The sequence below is a fragment of the Tinamus guttatus genome, unplaced genomic scaffold (assembly GCF_059628265.1).
Source record: "Tinamus guttatus ecotype Peru unplaced genomic scaffold, ASM5962826v1 Tinamus_guttatus_pri_ptg000307l, whole genome shotgun sequence".
In the NCBI taxonomy this organism is placed as follows: domain Eukaryota; kingdom Metazoa; phylum Chordata; class Aves; order Tinamiformes; family Tinamidae; genus Tinamus; species Tinamus guttatus.
Window position 1 is genome coordinate 822866 of NW_028288841.1, and position 17029 is coordinate 839894.

The following is a 17029-nucleotide window of genomic DNA, read 5'->3' on the forward strand; positions in this document are numbered from 1 at the left end:
GCACAGCAGTCTCCAAAATACGCCTGAGTTTCCTTTCAGGCTGTTCTCATTCAGTTTTTTGTTCTGATCAGCATTACTTCCTAAGCAGTGGATTTTCTGTTCCTCAATGTGCATCATTCCCCTTCCTTCGCTTCATCCTTTGAGAATGCAAAGGGCAAATGTGCTTCTGCCTGTCTCGTTGCAAAACTACTTGGATTTGGATCGTAGTCATATCCTGAGAGCTTGTCTTGATACTTTTTATCCAAATGGCAATCCAGTAGTTGCCAAAGGTTGCCTTTTTTGCTCCCTTACAAACTGGATGTGCCTTGGCTAAGTAACATCCCTGCTTGCGGATGCAACCGTGGCCTGCTAAATTTCCAAGGATTACCATCACGTGCAGTGGAATCTGGGAACCTCAGTAACAAGCCGTAAAGTCAGAAGGAAAGCCAAGATGCTGAGATCTTGGCAGCTGCTCCGTGATGGGAGATCCTGCTGGACTTAGTGCTGTGGTGCCAAAATGCAGCACAGTCATATATTTCACTGTCACAAGTCCACTGTCATATGCTTCAATCTTCATTGGCCTTCCCAAACGGCTTAGGGTCCCCCGAGCATCCCAGTGATGGGTAGACCACAGCGGTCCAGGGGATGGCATGGCTGGATAGTTCTCAACAGAAGGAATGGAAGAAGGAAGGCAAATGTGGCAAATGCCATCGCCCATCTGCCCCCTTCCTCCCTCCCCCTTGCAGTCCTGGCTGCATCCCAAACCTAATGGAAGAAACAGATCCTTTCATGTTCCTTCAGAAACATGAGCCTTTCCCCTGTTTCGCCTGCACATTTGGTTTCCTTTCCTTTCCAGCTGAAGGGCTGTGTGTATCAGCCCGGGGTCTCTTGAGCTCGGCCTTTGCAAGGCTGCTTGCCCTGGGGTGGGTGACGAAGGCCAGGATTGAGACAGCAAGAAGGGGACAAGCCAGGGAGATGCACCATGTTGGGAGAACCTCGTGGGATTACGTGATGGGGCGGTTTGGCACGGAGTAACCTGGAAGAGGGGTCAGGTTAGGGCTGAGTTGTGTTGGTAGAGCTACACGATGAGGTGACTGGTGACACGGCAAAGAGCCTGAGAGAAGCGTTGGCAGAGATGTTGTCAATGCCAGGTCTGCGGGAAGGCAGGAGGACGAGCAGGGCCACAGCTCGGGATCGCAGCACAGTGTGAGGTGTTGCAGCCAGCGCAGAGGAGACCCACGCTTACCTTAAATTAGTGGAGACCACGTTCCCCAGGATGACAGGGGGATGCAGAGGCCTCCTGAAGGAAGGACACCCCGGCTCTGGCTGGGCAGATGTGAGGCTCCTGCCTCACGTGCCCATCGTGACGCCTCGCTGCATGGTGCACAGCGTTGGTGTCGCTGCTTCTCCCCATCCCGCGAGGCTTCTGACACGGCCTTTGAGCACTCACACCCGCAGCCCAACCAAGAACTCATTTGATTTTCAACTTGGGACAGAGCGTATGTAAGTAGCAGGCGGTTTCTGAATTAGGAGACTTTCTGTGGTTGGAGCACTCATAAAAACCTGCCATCGGTCCAGACTTCTGCTCTGAAGGGCTTGGCGAGCACCCCGTGCAGGAGATGGTGTCATCGCTTTGGAGAGAAAAACCTGTCAAGATCTAGTGAATGTGGAGCACTGGCTCCTTCCCACTGCCAGCTCAGCGCTGCAGGGCTCTTCCAGCCACCTGGGCTCAGCCTTCCTATCTTTTTTTTTTCCTTTTTTTTTTCTTAAACCCTATGCAGTATGAGCAGAACAGGGATCCTGGAGGGGAAAAGGGGAGGTTGCTGCTGTTGCCTTGTTTTCTGCCAGGTCTTGTATGGATGAAAGCCTGAGCAAAGTTGAATTTTGCAACCTCTCTGCTTAGGCTGTTGGCAAGAGTCATGCGAGATGGAGAAGTCCCTGGGCAGCGTTATACCTACCCGACCCCACAGTTTCCTGGGAGCAGGGTTTCCACACTCCCCTAAGCAGCACCAGCACGAGCCGTGCGCGTTTCTAGCAGCTCCGGGTCAGCCTGAACCACTCTCTGCTTGTTTACATCTCTCACAAGAGGAGTTCTGGTCGCTGCACGCGTTAATCTTGAAAACAAAAACGCCTCCGCGTTGCTTTTGCTAAATATAGGGCAAATGTCTGCGGTGCACAGTGCTTGCAAACAGACTGCAGCGGGGTCACGCTCTTAAATATAACAGGAGCTTATCAGCCCATGATAGGGAAGGGACTTGAGCTTCATGCACTTTGCTTGCAGGTTGCATATACAGGGAGCATATTTTTAGAGAGTTCATCCTAATTCCCTTTTGTTTCCAAAACTCTAAGCCTGGAAATGGGAAATGGGACAAGTGTCTCAGCCCTGTGCTGTGGATATTAGACCTTCCTCTTATCTCTTGTTAGCACAGAAGCCATTTCACCCTCCCGTGGGGTAACCGATGTAGGAGATTGAGGAAGAAACTGTACCTTGTGTTCAGTCTTGATCAATCCAGTGCTGTGGGAAGTGGCATTTCCCATGAACATGCAAACGTTTATTCACTGGTGATGAAATCTTGTGAGGTCAGTTACTTGTTTCCTCATAACTGTGGATGAAGAAAGACTTAAGTTTAATGTAGACCCTGGGGACTTGGTGCTTTGGAGCAGTTTTCATTTAAGCAAATACTATAAGTACTCTAAAAAGACGAAAGACTTGGATATTTCCTTCTGGTTATTTTGATTAAAAAAAAAAAAGGAAAAGAAAAACATCTGGGGCTTGTGTAACAGATTTCTTTTTGCTTTGTGGTGCTCAGAGAACAAGAAAGTTCAGACCCATAAACCGTGGTGCAAAAACGCTCTGCGTTACAAACCCTTGCATTAACAGAAATCATTGGTGAGAGATATTTGCCCAGCTCCTTCCTCCTTGGCTCTCAAAGCCATCTCTAGTCATTCTTTCCATAGAGGGTGCTGATTTTGAATTTAGAACCCTAAATTTAGATCCCTAACTTCTTCCCTTTCCTATCCCCACCTCACCTTCCTGATTCACCCTCTTTGCCCCAGCTTGAGCAAGGACTCACCCTGAGCAGTAACAACTTTGTCCTCCCCAGGCTCTTCCCCGGGCCGAGGGCTCCCAGCAGTGGACACCCTGGTCCGATCCCTGGTGTCTCCGAGTTAGGAGCCATTGCCATAGCGGACAGCTCTTTAATGAGCTCATTAATGAGTTCATTAACTTGCTGCCTTTTGGGCTCGCTTGCTGCCTTTGGGCTCTGAATTAAGCTCGTCTGAGGTAAGCCGCGTATCTCTTACATCTACGGCTTGAGGCGCTCGGCACATTCAAGCAGGCAGGAGGTCAGATCTGGATCACTTTCCTCATAGCTGGGAAAGTGGTTGCATCCCTACATAATTTATGAGCAAGAGAACTTGCGCATCTGTCACCGACTCGGGGACTGGATCCAGCCTCGTGTTTGCAATAGCTGCAGACAACCCTCCACCTTGGAAGCACAGAAGGGAAGGGAGCTGCTGATGTGGCTGTCCTGAGCCCCAAACACTCAAGGGAATATTGCTGTATGGAAGGAGAAGAAAGAAAAGAAGATAACAAATAAAAAATTAAAAGGATTATCACAGTCAGGCGATGCATCTGAACAACTTGTCTGCTAATCACCGTGCGACCGAGCCCCATAATGCAAACTCGGAGTCCCTCGGGGCTCAGCACAGACCTGCTCCATGCTCTGCCGAGCGCAGCTGCTGTCTCCGCAGCGAGCGGAGACCCTGGACCAGCCCTTCTTGCCTCCTGGTCCATAATTTCCCCACTTGTGCATCCAGCAGGCAGTGGTTTTTCCCAGACGTATGGGGATCAAATTATTCCTGCTCCCGAATATGTAACAGCAGGTCTCTTTATTTATGGCCTCTTATTTGTTTAAAGGAAAAGCCTGGACCTGCTGAACTTTAAATGCAGGTTTTTTTGAAATAGTAAGAGGGAGGGGCAATTTATTGTTTTATTGAAGTCACATATAACAGATTTTTTGTCTGTAATTTTTAATGTCATGGAAGTAAATCCTTTGCTTGACTAAGTGTCTGCAGCCCACTTAACATTTTGATAGCATTTGGGAGTAAGTAAGTGTAATTGTTTAGAAGGCACCAGATCAAGCGGTTCAGTCTTCACTCCATTCAAACTGAATGAGTGCAGAAATGACCATGGAAAAACAGCATCGGTAGTGCCAAAAAATTATAACACCTCCAAACTCTCAGCAGGTCATAAATTACTGAGAACAGAGATAGTTTTGCATCTTAGTAACACAGTTATTCACCTATTCTGATTTTTTAAGTGTCTTCTAAGGTCCCTTTGGCCAGGAGCACCATGAGGGCTGCTTGGGGCTGCAGCAGCTTTGGCCACATGAGCAGGGCAAGGACCCCAACACCTCTGTTTCTTCTTGCTCCTCTTGCAGCCGCAGAAGACGGGGTCATGAGGACCACCTGGCACGGGAAGGCCGGTCGCAGCCCGCTCCAGGCCCTGTATGAGAGCGACCAGGTGAGCGGATGGGGAGAGGGAGATGGGGGAGCATAAAGGAGGGGGGATGGCTGGATCCCAGCCCTCCTTCTCCACCAGCTGGTGCCCAGGGCACTTGACGTTTCCATCCAGCCGCCAACCAACCTCTGGCTGCGTTTAGAAGGGAAAACTGCACCGCTCAGCGGGGTGGTGGTTGATTAAAACTGCTTATGGCCCTTGCTGATGGCTGGGCAAACAGTTTTGTTACCAGAGTGGGGCTAATCCTTGGACATGTCACCACGTGAAGGCTTCACCATAAGCTAGGGGCTGTCCTTGCAGGCCAGAGCACCCACTTCTGGGCTAGAAATGGGCAGAGCCTTGTGAGGTTGGCAGCTCTATGGATAAAGGTGGTCTCAGCCACGAGGGGGTTACAGACATGGGACACCTCAGTCCTCTCTGCTACCCTGGACTTGGCCAGGTGCTCAAACAGGGGCGACTGGGCACAGCCTGGCCATGGGGAACATCCCATCCAGGCCAGCCCGCATTGCCACGGTGGCCCCATGTACGCGATGGCCACGGCAGCACCAGCACCGCGGTGCCCCGTGAGAGCCGGGCTCGAGGAAGGCCTCGAGGAAGACGTCACCATTCACAGCTGCCTGCGAGCTGGGGTTTTGCGGTTGAAGCCCAGCAAAGGGCGTGTGAGGGTTTTCAACTGCATTTCCCCTCCACCACGACGTTTTCTACCCGCTTCGCAGCCAGGCTTGGCTCTGCGAAGGGCTCCTCCCCACAGGAACCGGCCCCTTTCACCGGTGTAACAGGCCGAGCCGCGTTCCCCATCCCCGGGTGCCGTCGGGGGCGAAGGCGGCGGGTGCCGTTCCCTGCCGCGTGTCCCCAGCGCTGCTCCCGCCGGGCGAGACGTCCCATCCCGCGCCGCGGCTACCGGCGCCGGGCACGCGCCTCGGCCCGGGCTCCCGGCCCGGCCTGGCGCAGCGGTGGTGCCGGCGGCGCGGCCCCGGTTCCTGGCTGCCGGCGCAGGGAGGGACAGGACACGGTTTCTGCCAGGCTCCGTTTCCGTCCCACGGCTCCTCCTGCTCCCAGGGAAGGCTCCGGTGGGGATGGAGGTGGGAAAGGCAGACCACAAGCCTCAGCTGATGCCCTCAGCTGAGGGGACCAGAGATGTCCCCAAGAATGTCCATGAGGAACCTTCAGTAGGTGGCCCAGGGAAGCCCTTCAGCCGTCTATAGGCAGACAGATTTCATTTGCTCTGGGAAAAAAAAAAAATGGCAAATGTGGGTTTCCTTGGCCATAACACCTGCAAGTCCTAACGCTGCTGGAATGTCGTCGTGTTATTTCCCTTAAAGCAATACTTAATTTCTCTGGCTTTTAAAGGGAAGGAAATGAAGGGAGCAATTTTGCTGTGAAATAACTGCAAGACATACACTTAATCCAGTGGGCAGCTGGTGAAAAGTAGTCACATTTATTTGTTGCCATGCCTGCAGACAGTGTCTGTCTGTCTGTCTCTCTAGCCTCCCAGCTTTGAATTATGCAAGTGCAGGGAAAAACACCTGAAAAAAATCAAATAATTAAAACACCTTCTTTTTTTTGAGAGAGAAAGGCTTCCAGTTTAAAAACATTGCTTCCAAACAAAACCCAGAAGGAGACATTTGTACCCCAAGCTTTGGCTTACTGACAGGCTGCATTCCGTGAAAATTCCATGCCCTTCAACAGCAATTTTTTTATATCCCTGGGTACTATGGTCCTCTTTTCCAAGTAGTCAGGGTTGTCAGAAACAGCCTCTGGTGTCAGTTGGTCTGCTAGCCTGTGTTTGCTCCAGCTGAGCATTTTCCCTTATCTCTTCCCTCATGGAAGAGGCAAGGAGGCTCGGTGGAGATGGGCTGCTTTCTTCTGGTCCTCTCCCAGGTTACTGTCCGTGCAGGTTCCTGAAGAAAGTGATCACCTGGGTGAGCTTATTTCCATCGTAGAAGTGAGATGCAGAAGGGCCTGAGGGCAGCTAATCCATTCCAGTAGGAGCTTTCACTGCAGACATCCGTGCCCCGTTATCAGCAAAGGGTCTACTCCATCCTTGGGATGGGAAGCTGAGCTGATCCAAACGTTTGGCACGACAGGTGACAGAGATAGGCTGGCCAGAAGCAACGTCTGTGGAGCAACATGACATGAGGGCACAATCCGCAGGAGCACAACCCCAAATGGAAGCCGCCTTCGGCTTGCAACATGGGGCCGTTGCTGTCACTGAAGTAACAGTCCCGCAGGGTCACTTCTCCCGGGTTAGGAAACAGGTGGTGAGGCCCTTAGTTGTGGTTGTGGCCTTGGGGCTGTTAGCACTGGGGCTTGGAGGCTCCCAGCAAGGGCCTAGGGACTGGGCCTGAAATGTCTCCCTGCGTCAGGGAGTGAAGCTCATGAGCGAGTGGGCAGGAGGAAGAGGTGGTCATCTTCCTGTTTTGAGTTCCTGGAAAAGATTTCCTTTCTCAGAGGTTTTTAATGATATTTTGGAGTTTCTGATGTACTCCTGACAGCAAAACTCACTTCCCCAAATGTGGCAGGGGTCAACTGGGGAAGGGCTTGTGAGGAAACTGGAGCTCGTCCTGCAGACTGGATCCCTCAAGGCTGAACCTTGATACAAGCATCAAAAAGGGGATGAGCCAGAGGAAGAATTAAAATATCTCTTTCACACATACAAACCCTTTTGTAAACTCCACTGAACTATACATCATCTTTACCCTCTGTCCTGGCTTGGAAAATTTGGCCCCTAACCTCTGCCAAGTGTGGGGGCTTCGGCCTTTGAATCCGGTGCCATCACACCTAATAGTGTCAGTGTCACAGCAGTCCTGGAGCAGAAAGGCTGGGCAGGAGCACAAGGCTCTGCAACCACCCGTGCAGGAAGGCAAGAGGAGGGAGCTCATGGTTGTGGATGGAGCATCTGCCTCCATCTTGCTCTTGCAGCAGACTGGGAGGTTACAGCCATCCAGTGACATCGGACTGGCCAGTGTAGAAAGACAAATCCCTCAGAAAAAGGGTTTGGGATGCTTTATAGGGCATCTGCTGTCCTCAGCTGGCTGACAACGTGACAAGAGAAGCGGGAAGGAGGCCGGGAGTGTGGCCAAGGTGGGCAGGGGCTGCTGCCGCAGGCCGTGAGGAGCTGCAGGGTGAGTGGATTTGACTGCCCGTGTTGAAGGCTGTTTCACTCTTCTTGGCAGTGCCCCACGCTGGGTGGGGACATGGCCACACTCGTGTGCCCCATTCCCGCCTATGGCTGTCGTGTTTGCACAGAGCCTGTCAGCAACCATCTCCATGCACAGCTGGGCTGGTGACCCCTTGCACAGCCCACCCGGGAGCTGCATGGGGCCCTGGGCCAGCAAGTCCTCTCTGGGGCCTTGCAGGCCTCTTTTCCCCTGCAGAAGAGAAGTCAGTGCCTTGCCAGCCTCCAGCCTGGCCTGGTGTAACTGCAGGAGAGAGTTTTAACTCAGTGAGTGTGTGGGGGATGGAGCTGGGGCAAACATTGGGTTAGGAGGCCTCTCTGCGACACCTCTTCTACACTCAGGCCACCTTTGATGTTATCTCCTTATCCTGAGCCTAATCAGGCAATGTTGTCTCTTTTGCCCCCAGCAGGTCCAAGTATTAACTACACCAAAGCCCGAGTTCAAAGTTAATGCTGTCCCCAAAATCCTACGTGGGTGAATGCCGCCACCTGGGGAAGGGACGGTCATGGGGACGGCAGTGGGCCAGGTGTTGTGTCTAGGCCAGGGTCAGCTTGGGCAAGCCGGTGACCATCTCTTTTGTGTCCCCAGTTTGAGCAGTCATCGCTGCAGGCAGTTCACCAGCAGAGACGGGAGCTGTTGAGCAACGTCTGCAACCGTTACACCCGCAAACGGCGTCTCCTGAGGCCGGATGACTTGCGGCACTTGGTGGTGGACGATACGCATGGGCTGCTCTACTGCTACGTGCCCAAAGTGGCCTGCACTAACTGGAAGCGGGTCATGATGGTCCTGACGGGGCAAGGCAAATACCAGGACCCGTTGGAGATCCCTGCCAACGAGGCCCACGTCTCATCCAACTTGCGCACGCTCTCCGAGTACAGCATCCCCGAGATCAACCACCGCCTGCGCAGCTACCTCAAGTTCATCTTCGTGCGGGAGCCCTTCGAGCGCCTGGTCTCTGCCTACCGCAACAAGTTCACCCGCAGCTACAACACGGCCTTCCACAAGCGCTACGGGACCAAAATCATCCGACGGCACCGTCAGGAGCCCAGCGACAAGGCGCTGGAGCGCGGGGACGACGTGCGCTTTGAGGAGTTCGTCTACTATCTGCTGGATCCACGGACTCAGCGGGAGGAGCCCTTCAACGAGCACTGGGAGCGGGTGCACTCGCTGTGCCACCCCTGCATTGTCCACTACGACGTGGTGGGCAAGTACGAGACCTTGGCGGAAGACGCCAACTACATCCTACAGCTGGTTGGGGCCGACGCTGCTGTCAAGTTCCCATCCTCATCCAAGACCACCAGGACGACAGACGACATGACGGCCCAGTTCTTCCAGGACATTAGCCCCTTCTACCAAAGGAGACTCTTTAATTTATACAAAATGGACTACTTGCTCTTCAACTACTCCATCCCCTCTTATCTCCGCATCCGATGAGGGTGGCCCCAGGGGAGTGGTGATGGAGAGCTGGATAACTCTCACTGTATCACAACTCCTCTCCTCCCAGCCCATACTCATCCCTCAGTTCATCCCCGCCGTCTCCCCCAGGCCCTCTCCATTACTGCTCCACATCCAGATGCCTCGTTCAGACCTGGTCTGGAGGGAGGACACCTCACAAAACACTGGGGCTGGAGCCTTTTCTTCCCTTTTCGTCCCCTACTTTGACGTCTACAGTAGATGTTTGGGGACAGGACACTGCTGGGTTTGAGGGCTTGGCTTCTCTGGGGGCATCTCTCACTCAGCTAAGAGACTCCTCAGTAGATCCGAATCTTGGGAAGGCTCCTTCTTTGGGCAGGATCCCTCTGTGTCTTTCTCCTCCTTACTGGGCTATTTAGGGGACAGATGTGGAGTCTTGGGGTGGGGGACAGGGTGGAGCGTGTCAGAGACTTGCATAGAACCATAAATAAAAGCAATAATTTAATGTAAGTTTTTTTCATTTGTTTGAAATTACTCCCACTCTTCTTTTTTTTCCCTTTTCTCCTCCTTCCTCCTCCAGCTTCCTGCTGTCTGGGCAAGGAGGCTACAAGCCAGGTCCACTGCGACGGAGCATTTTCGCTTTGACGAAGCCTGGAGAGCTTTTCCCTTCCTCTCCTTCCACAGGTGGGACATGAAATACCCCGTGTAAGGAGAGCGGGTCGAGCCTGCAGCTGGACAGGCCGACAGAGACAGGGTTTCTGCTGCACGGCCGTGCACATGAGGGCACTTGTGCACACGAGGGCACTTGTGCACACACGTGTCCAAGCTTCAGGTTAAGTCTGGTCCCCACAGCTCTGTTTTGGTAAGAGTGGGGATTAGCTGTTCTGCAGAGTCGTGCATACGTCTGGGGTGTGGGTGTCTGCTCAGATGCAGTCACAGGCCCTGTGGCACCCTGGCCACGGTCCCCTGGGGCTGGAGAAGTCCCATGGTGTCTCCGCACCCCATTGCACAGCTGTGCCCACCAGCACCGACGTGAATCCCCCCTTCAGGGACCTGCATTTCAGCAGCGGATGAGGAAAAATCCCTCCACTCTTCTTGCAGCAGTGCCCAGCAGCAGGGTTTGCTCAGGGGTCTGCTCTGCAAGGCTGCAGGAGACGGCTCAAACGCACGTGCAGAGGTGTGTGGGGCTGCAGAGGAAGAATTGCCAAAAATAATGGGGACAGGGACACCTAGAGGCACACTGCCACTCGGCTCGCTGGCCTTGCACAAACCATTCTCTGAAGAAGAAACAGGAAAAAAAAGAAAAGGCACACACACAAAAAAATGACAATTCCAGTCCTAGGATTTTTAATTCAAACCAGTCCAAAGAGCTGAGTTTCCTTAAAATGATATTCAAGTCTTTTCTGTTTGGCTTTGGCTTGGTGGCTGCCTTTGTAGCTAAAAATGCTGGTAATAGCATCTGCTGTACAGCGTGTCTGCTGGCTCGCTGCGAACACTTGACTTAGTGCAATACAATGGGCGGTTTTGTAAAACCCCAGCGTGCACAGACCGTTTTAAAAAATAGCATTTGCACCCAATGGCTTTCGGCTGTTGTATTTTAACCTTCTCTGTGTCTTTCCTTTCTGCCGCTCATCTGTCCCTATCAGAAATTCCCTCCCTGGTTGCTCTGAGTTTGGGAACAGACTCAGAAGAGCACTGGAAAAAAAAAAAAAAAAGGAATGAAGTGGTGGTGCTCCTGGCAGTGCGACTGATTCTTCCGGTCGCACTCGGAGATCTCTCCCTGTCTGGCTGAAACACGGAGTAAAGCAGCAGTTTATATGATGCAACCCATTTCATCTGCAATGTTCAGGCTCGGAGTGAATTTGTCCTGTTTTCTCAGGAGTCTCACGTTCCCTGGTTGATGCCGCTTGTGCTTGGAAGAAAAAAACAAGACACTGTGCAAGTCTCCACGAGCTCTTTTCATAGCTTTTGGTCATGGATCATAGTTTGAGGCCAGATGCAGAGTTACAAAGGTTCTTTTTTTTTTTTTTTCCCATTTCTTTCTTTTTTTGTTTTTCTCTCCCTGCTAAACACTCTCCACCACAGGTATCTCTACAGACCAAAGGCAGGTGTGTGACAAGGACGGAGCGAGGCCCGTCACCAGGCACGTGGGCCATAAGGCAGCTCTGTGGGGCTCCATGAGCATTGGGTGGGAGAGGGCAGTTGGTTTCCAACCACAAAACCTTCCTTGATAAATGAAGCCTTTGGAGGAGGGGTTTTATTTCTTTACCTTTTGGCGAGGTCGTGTGCATGGTTGGGCTTTCCTAGCTGGTGCAAGAGGCTGCGTCCATGTGTCCACGACCAGTGGGCTCATTGCACAGACCGTCATCCCTCCGTGCTGCGTGTAGGTGTCCAGGAGCCCCTTGGGGCAGCTCTGGTGTGGAAGCAAGGGCATGGCACGCTACGGACTTGTTCCTTTAGCCAGCTGTTTTCTAACCTTCTCACTGATGGTGGTGACTGGAAAAAGCCCTGGTTTTGAAGGCTGTTTGATCTTCTGCCTTCCCCCCATATCCTCCATCAGCAAGTCAGCCCTGACCTGTTCCTCAGACAGTGTCAACCCTATGAACCCCCCAGCCAGCAAAAGGCAACAGGCTGGGGGGCTTTAGCCTGCGATCAGGGTTATGTGGCACCTAGGGAATATCCACCTTTGTTTCCTTTCTAAATAGAACTGGTCACAATCCATTACATTTATGTCATATCCTTGGCCTTCCCCCTGCTAAAATAGTACCCTCCAAAGCAAAAACCTGCCTACACAGAGAGAGAAAACGGCCACTTTGTATTTCTGAAGCAACTCTCTTCAGCCAGGATGGAGCTTTCCATGCTCGGAAATGCTTTGCCCATGCCAAGCCCAAAGCAGCAGATTCCTGTGCTCCGCCGGGAGAGCCTCCTCCGGCCCTTCCCAGCCAGCACGGAGGAAACCTGTGCTAGCCCAAGGTGGAGCTAGGAGGACACCGTGTGACTAGCCACACAACTACAAGCATTTTAATTTCCCGTAAGATCTGGAGTCCTGGGATCCGGGTCTTCAAGCAGTTCCTAGGTGATTTGCACTGGTGTCACTGCATCACCTTTCCCTGTCAGAGGACAAGATAGCCAGGTAAGATAGGCCAGCTGTAACAAGGAAAAATTATCCAGGTAAAGCGAGGCCAGCTCTAAAATGTACTAGGACGTTATTATCATTATTTTGCCTCTACTTGAGTAGGATCTCTTTTCTGCTTTGTTGGGCACCTGCACCAAAGTGAATGCGGCTGCAATGAGCCACCTACCCCCAGGTTAAGCAGCTCGTCTCCAGGAGGGAGCAGCCCTGTTGCTGGAGGATGGGCTCATTCTCGGAGCAGGACTGGCCATTCCTTGCAGGGGCTCAAGGTATCAGCAGCTCTTGGGCGGTGCCTTTGGCTTGGGCAAGTACTGGAGAGCTTAGGGGCACCTAAAGACAAACAGGAAAATCCACATTAGATGCAATAATTGCACACAGCGCAGCCTGAGGCAAGGATTAAACTTGCAAATACTTTTTAAGCCCTTACTTCCCCCCCCCACCCAGGTGCTTATTACAATACTAATAATATTAATAACGTGGTTATTCCTTTGTTAGAGAGCACTCACACTCCTGAATTGCAGCAAGCATCCGCATGCAGCTGAGATGGGGCTGGGGGCAGCCCAGCACTGGTGGCCATCTGGAACTTGTCACAGTGAGGGCCACAGCAGCAAAGTCCCCCCCGGCTCCCTGGGGACTGCTGGTACCTGGAGGCTCTTCCTGGGGACAGACAGGCTCCAAGCGCCTTGGAAAACCATCCCGAGCGAGTCGGATCGCCCCGGGGTTCAACTGTCACGTCCTTGGGAGCTGTCAGGGCTTCTCACTGGGAATGCAAAAACAGGAATAGCATCACTTTTATACATGTGTGCATGTGTACAGAATGTTTATAATGTATAAACAGAATTATTGCAGATAATTGTAATATTTATATGTGCCTAGGTGACAATAAATGCATCATTTGTATAATATATGAATAAATAGCCTATATGACTATACTATACTACATAATAGAATTATATTTTTATCAAATTGTTATACGGTCATTCAGTTTGTGTTTATACACATGGAGTGTGTGTGTACAATGCAACACCTACACACACAGACATACAACTATAAAAGAGCAAGTCCCTTCACTGCCTCAGCGTTGAGCTTTGCCATGGTCAGACCTGGCTTAGCAGCTAATGATGAGTTGCCCCTGCCTCCAAGTCCTGCAAACAGCGACGCTTGTTCTCTCTGGCAGAACAAAAACGGTGTTTTGCTGCTGCTGCAGGTATTTCATGCTATGGCCCTCTCCCTGGAGGCCCATTTAAAGTCACTGAGTTTCTTCTGCCAGCAAAATAAAACTGAGCTCCAGTGATAGGGAGGCTTCCTTGCAGAGCGTGCTGCGCACCGCAGATTGGGTTGTTTACCAGCTGGAGGATTAAACAGACTTCCAGTGGAGGGGAAAAAAATACGTAAGTGGTTTCAAGTGTGCCTTGGAAGCGACGTTTTGCTTGAAGGAGGCTTTTCAGACTCGCTTATGTTTGCTGGCTGCCACTTCACCTGCCCCTGGTGAGGCTGCTGCATCTCTGAGAGCGCAGAGCTTCTGGAAAAGCCCTGTTCTAGGCAGGGAGCAGAGGCTCTGCGTGCAGACGTGTGTGCAAAGCCTTCTTGCACCACCCCTGGACATGAACCCCCTGTTCCCATCTCTCCTTAGGGCAGGTGATGTCCCCACCACTTTGCTCTGAAGGAAGCCTTGTAGAGAAGGGAGAACGAAGAGCAGCGTTTTAGCTCAGAGAACTCACCAGAGTCAGGTTGCTTTCCTTTTCTGGTTTGTCCCCAAAGCAACAAAGCTACAAATAACAGCAATAACAATAATAATAATCCTCCAACTCCCTTCCTCCCCAGCATCCTCATCCTAAAACACAGAAATGAACCTGAGATTTAGGTCACTGTGGAGCAACTAACAGCTGCTCTCAGGAATCGGTCTGAACTGCCCTGCTGAGGCAGCAGCCTGGGCCAGAGCTTCAGCAACAGGTTGTAGGGTGAAGGGAAGCAAGAGAAACCTCTTCCTTTTACACCTTCTCTTTCTTCTCACCTGGCTCCTGATGTGCTCAGCTGCGGGTGGTTGCACAGCTCCAGCTTGGACCATGCAGCCCGGAACCAATTTTGTTCCGCTCGCAGTCCGCATGTGCCAACCTCCAACCAACAGAAATTAAAATAACGTAATATTCAGATGGGGATCTCATGGGGTTTGATGGATTACTCATTCCAAGGCAAACGCTGAGCCCTGCACGAGCTGCCCAGGATGAAAGACAAGGGGGAAGGCGCTCTCTTCTTCCACCTCATCCTTCCTAAGCATGCTGCTAGCTGGGGCGCCTTGAGGACCAAATACAACAAAAACCCCACTGCAAAGACCCTGTGTCTTTTTCTGCCAGAACGGGCAGTAAAAGTCACTGCCAGCTCAGTGGTGGTGCCGGTAATGGCTGGCTGGTGCTATCAGGGGAGGCTTATCAAGAAGGGCACTCGTGTCCCCCTTTCCCAGCTCTCCGGCTGCCTCTCCTGGGCAGCGGATGAGGACTGGGAGCAGCAGTGGGAAGGTGGATGGTGCTGCTGGGGGGCCCAGCGCCGCAGGGAGCGAACGGCGCCGTCCCCACTGCTCCCTGCAGAGCCCGGCCGTGGTTGGCTCGGAGGACTCTGTTCGGAGGAACCACGAGCAAACCCGTGCTCCTCGGCGGCTGCATCTAACCTTTGCTAGCACAAGGGAGGAGAGAAGGAAGGAAAAAGAATAAACAGGTTGAACGGCCAAGTAACTAGCCTTTCGTTGCCCTTTAACAAAGAGGAGGAAAAAAGGGGAAAAAAAAATCCCCTTTTATTGAAACCATTTCCTCTGATTATATCATTTCTCTGGAGACTGGAAGCAATTTTCAGTCTGAAGTGCCCCGCGTCCGCTCCGTGCAGGGGAAGGAGGCGGATGCTCCGCTTCCCCCGAGCACTCGGCCCGGAGCAGGGGGCTCGTAGGGCCTTTCCCATGGGAGATGCATCCGTGGGGCCGTGGAGATGCCGTGTGGAGCCCTGGTGCCTCCGGCAAGCGGGACCCCTCCAGCACGGGCCAGGTGTGTTGCTGCTCAGGGTGGCCCGGCCAAGCCCTAAGTAGGACACAGCTGGCGCCTATTAGGTGTTCCCATTGGTGTCCTTTGTCACAGGTTCCAGCAGAGCACATGGAGCAGCCCCGTGCCGGGGGTTGCTGCAGTGCCGGAGCGGCTCCACGCTGGGCCCCTGGTAGCGACGTGGGAAGAGGAGGGTGGGTTCCCTTACAGCAGCATCCACAGGCTTCAGTCCACGACCTTGGAGGCATCAGAAGGAGCATGAGCAAAGACAGGCTCTTAAACAGGGAGTTTCACGTGCCTGGGAGCCTGCAGAGGACTCAATGTCTTCAGCAGTTTGGCCCTGGCCATATCCTAGGAGTAGGCTTGTCTGCTCAAGGCACCACCACGCCAACAGCAAACATGCCAAGGCCAGGAGAGGACAACTTCAAAGGGGCCATTGAGCCGGGGAACAAGAGTAAAGCTGGCGTTGGGGCAAGAGTTATTGGCTAGGACAGCTCAAGGCAGGTGATAAATCTGACCCACAGAGTTGGCACGCACAGAGCCCCAGCCCAGCCAGCACGGGATTTTTTTATGCTTTGTAACAACAGAAAAAAGAGGAGACACAGAAAGGGGGAAGCTGAACAGTTATGAGGTTAGAAGACCCTCAGCCAAAGCGATGTGTCAAGTCTGTAACAGCTCCGGGAGATCCAAGCAGCACCAAGACCAAAGCCCAAGGCCAGCAGGTACCAATGCTCCTTAGATGTGTGTCTAAAGCGCTGGCAGGTCCCTGAACAGGGTGGCCAGCTCCTAGCAGGAAGGATAAGGCAGACCTCACTGTCCCCTTTTCCCTGCTGCAACACAGATTATTAGTAAAGATGAGGCTCTGTGGTATTTTTCAGCAGCTTCATTCAACTCCTGACTCTTTGGGACCATTCTCTGAAGGAGCCTACAACTTATCTGGTTTTGGTGGGAATTGGCTGCTTTGGCAGCATGGCCCAACAGGCCTCTGTCACGTTCAGAGTGACCCAAGACAGCCACTCCGTAGCAGGGACACGGGGGCTTCTTTGCCAAACCCTCACACTGTCAAACAACACAGTCCTTCTGCACATGCAGTTTCTAGACTAGAAAGGGCAGGAGATCTAACCTAGATCTGATTCTAGATCAGGGCAGTAACAGACACAGCATTTTCAATGAGTGGATCATGACTACAAGAGAGGACAAGGTTTTTAACTCTAACCCGAAACACGTAAGCTGCAAAAGGCTCTTCCTGGTGAGGAAACACCAATTTTTACTGCAGTTCTTTTAAAACTGTGTGGAGGAGAAGTGAAAAGTTTGGCCTGACAAGTTTGACTTAGAAACAGGCAGAAACATGGTAAGAAGAAACAGCCTCCAGATCCACAGCATTACTTTTTAACCACTTTATTTGTGTGTTTCTATAAACTTTTTACCTACTGGACATTTCATAAACCGTAAAAACAAACCCAGCCCTCCTACCCCCAAACCACGATCTATCCAGCTTGGTGCTGCTCAGGTAGGTGGTGTCCCTAGATAACCTTGGTGCTGCTCAGGTAGGTGGTGTCCCTAAATAACCTCCTGCTGGGTGCAAGCCAGCAAGGAGCTCAGCGTGTCAGACCCCGAGCGTCTGAACCATAGACAGGAGACAAACCTGGAGATGCGGCAGCTCTCCTGCCCCAGGGACGTGATGGGATAGAAAACATGGGTGGGTAAGAATATTTCCCTTGATGGGAGCCAGAGCCTGATGGAGAAGTTCCATCCATTTGCAGGACCTGATCCAGGG

At 52.3% G+C, this 17029-nt stretch overlaps 1 protein-coding gene and 1 long non-coding RNA gene across 3 annotated transcripts in view; one reads left to right on the forward strand and one right to left on the reverse strand.

The window, feature by feature from the left end:
* CHST13 (carbohydrate sulfotransferase 13) overlaps positions 1–9603 on the forward strand; it is a 31187-nt gene extending 21584 nt beyond the window's left edge. For both annotated transcript variants that reach the window (XM_088528186.1, XM_088528185.1), the window contains 2 exons: positions 4422–4504; positions 8269–9603. In XM_088528186.1, the coding sequence (XP_088384312.1) occupies positions 4422–4504; positions 8269–9114 (929 nt within the window). In that variant the 3' untranslated portion in view covers positions 9115–9603. The remainder of the gene's footprint in view (positions 1–4421; positions 4505–8268) is intronic.
* Positions 9604–16634: 7031 nt separating this feature from the next.
* On the reverse strand, positions 16635–16846 carry LOC148594021 (uncharacterized). Its single transcript, XR_015913584.1, has 2 exons — positions 16785–16846; positions 16635–16747 (listed from the first exon to the last, which is right to left on the reverse strand). It is a non-coding gene; the product is annotated as an uncharacterized LOC148594021 (long non-coding RNA).
* Positions 16847–17029: the final 183 nt, after the last annotated feature.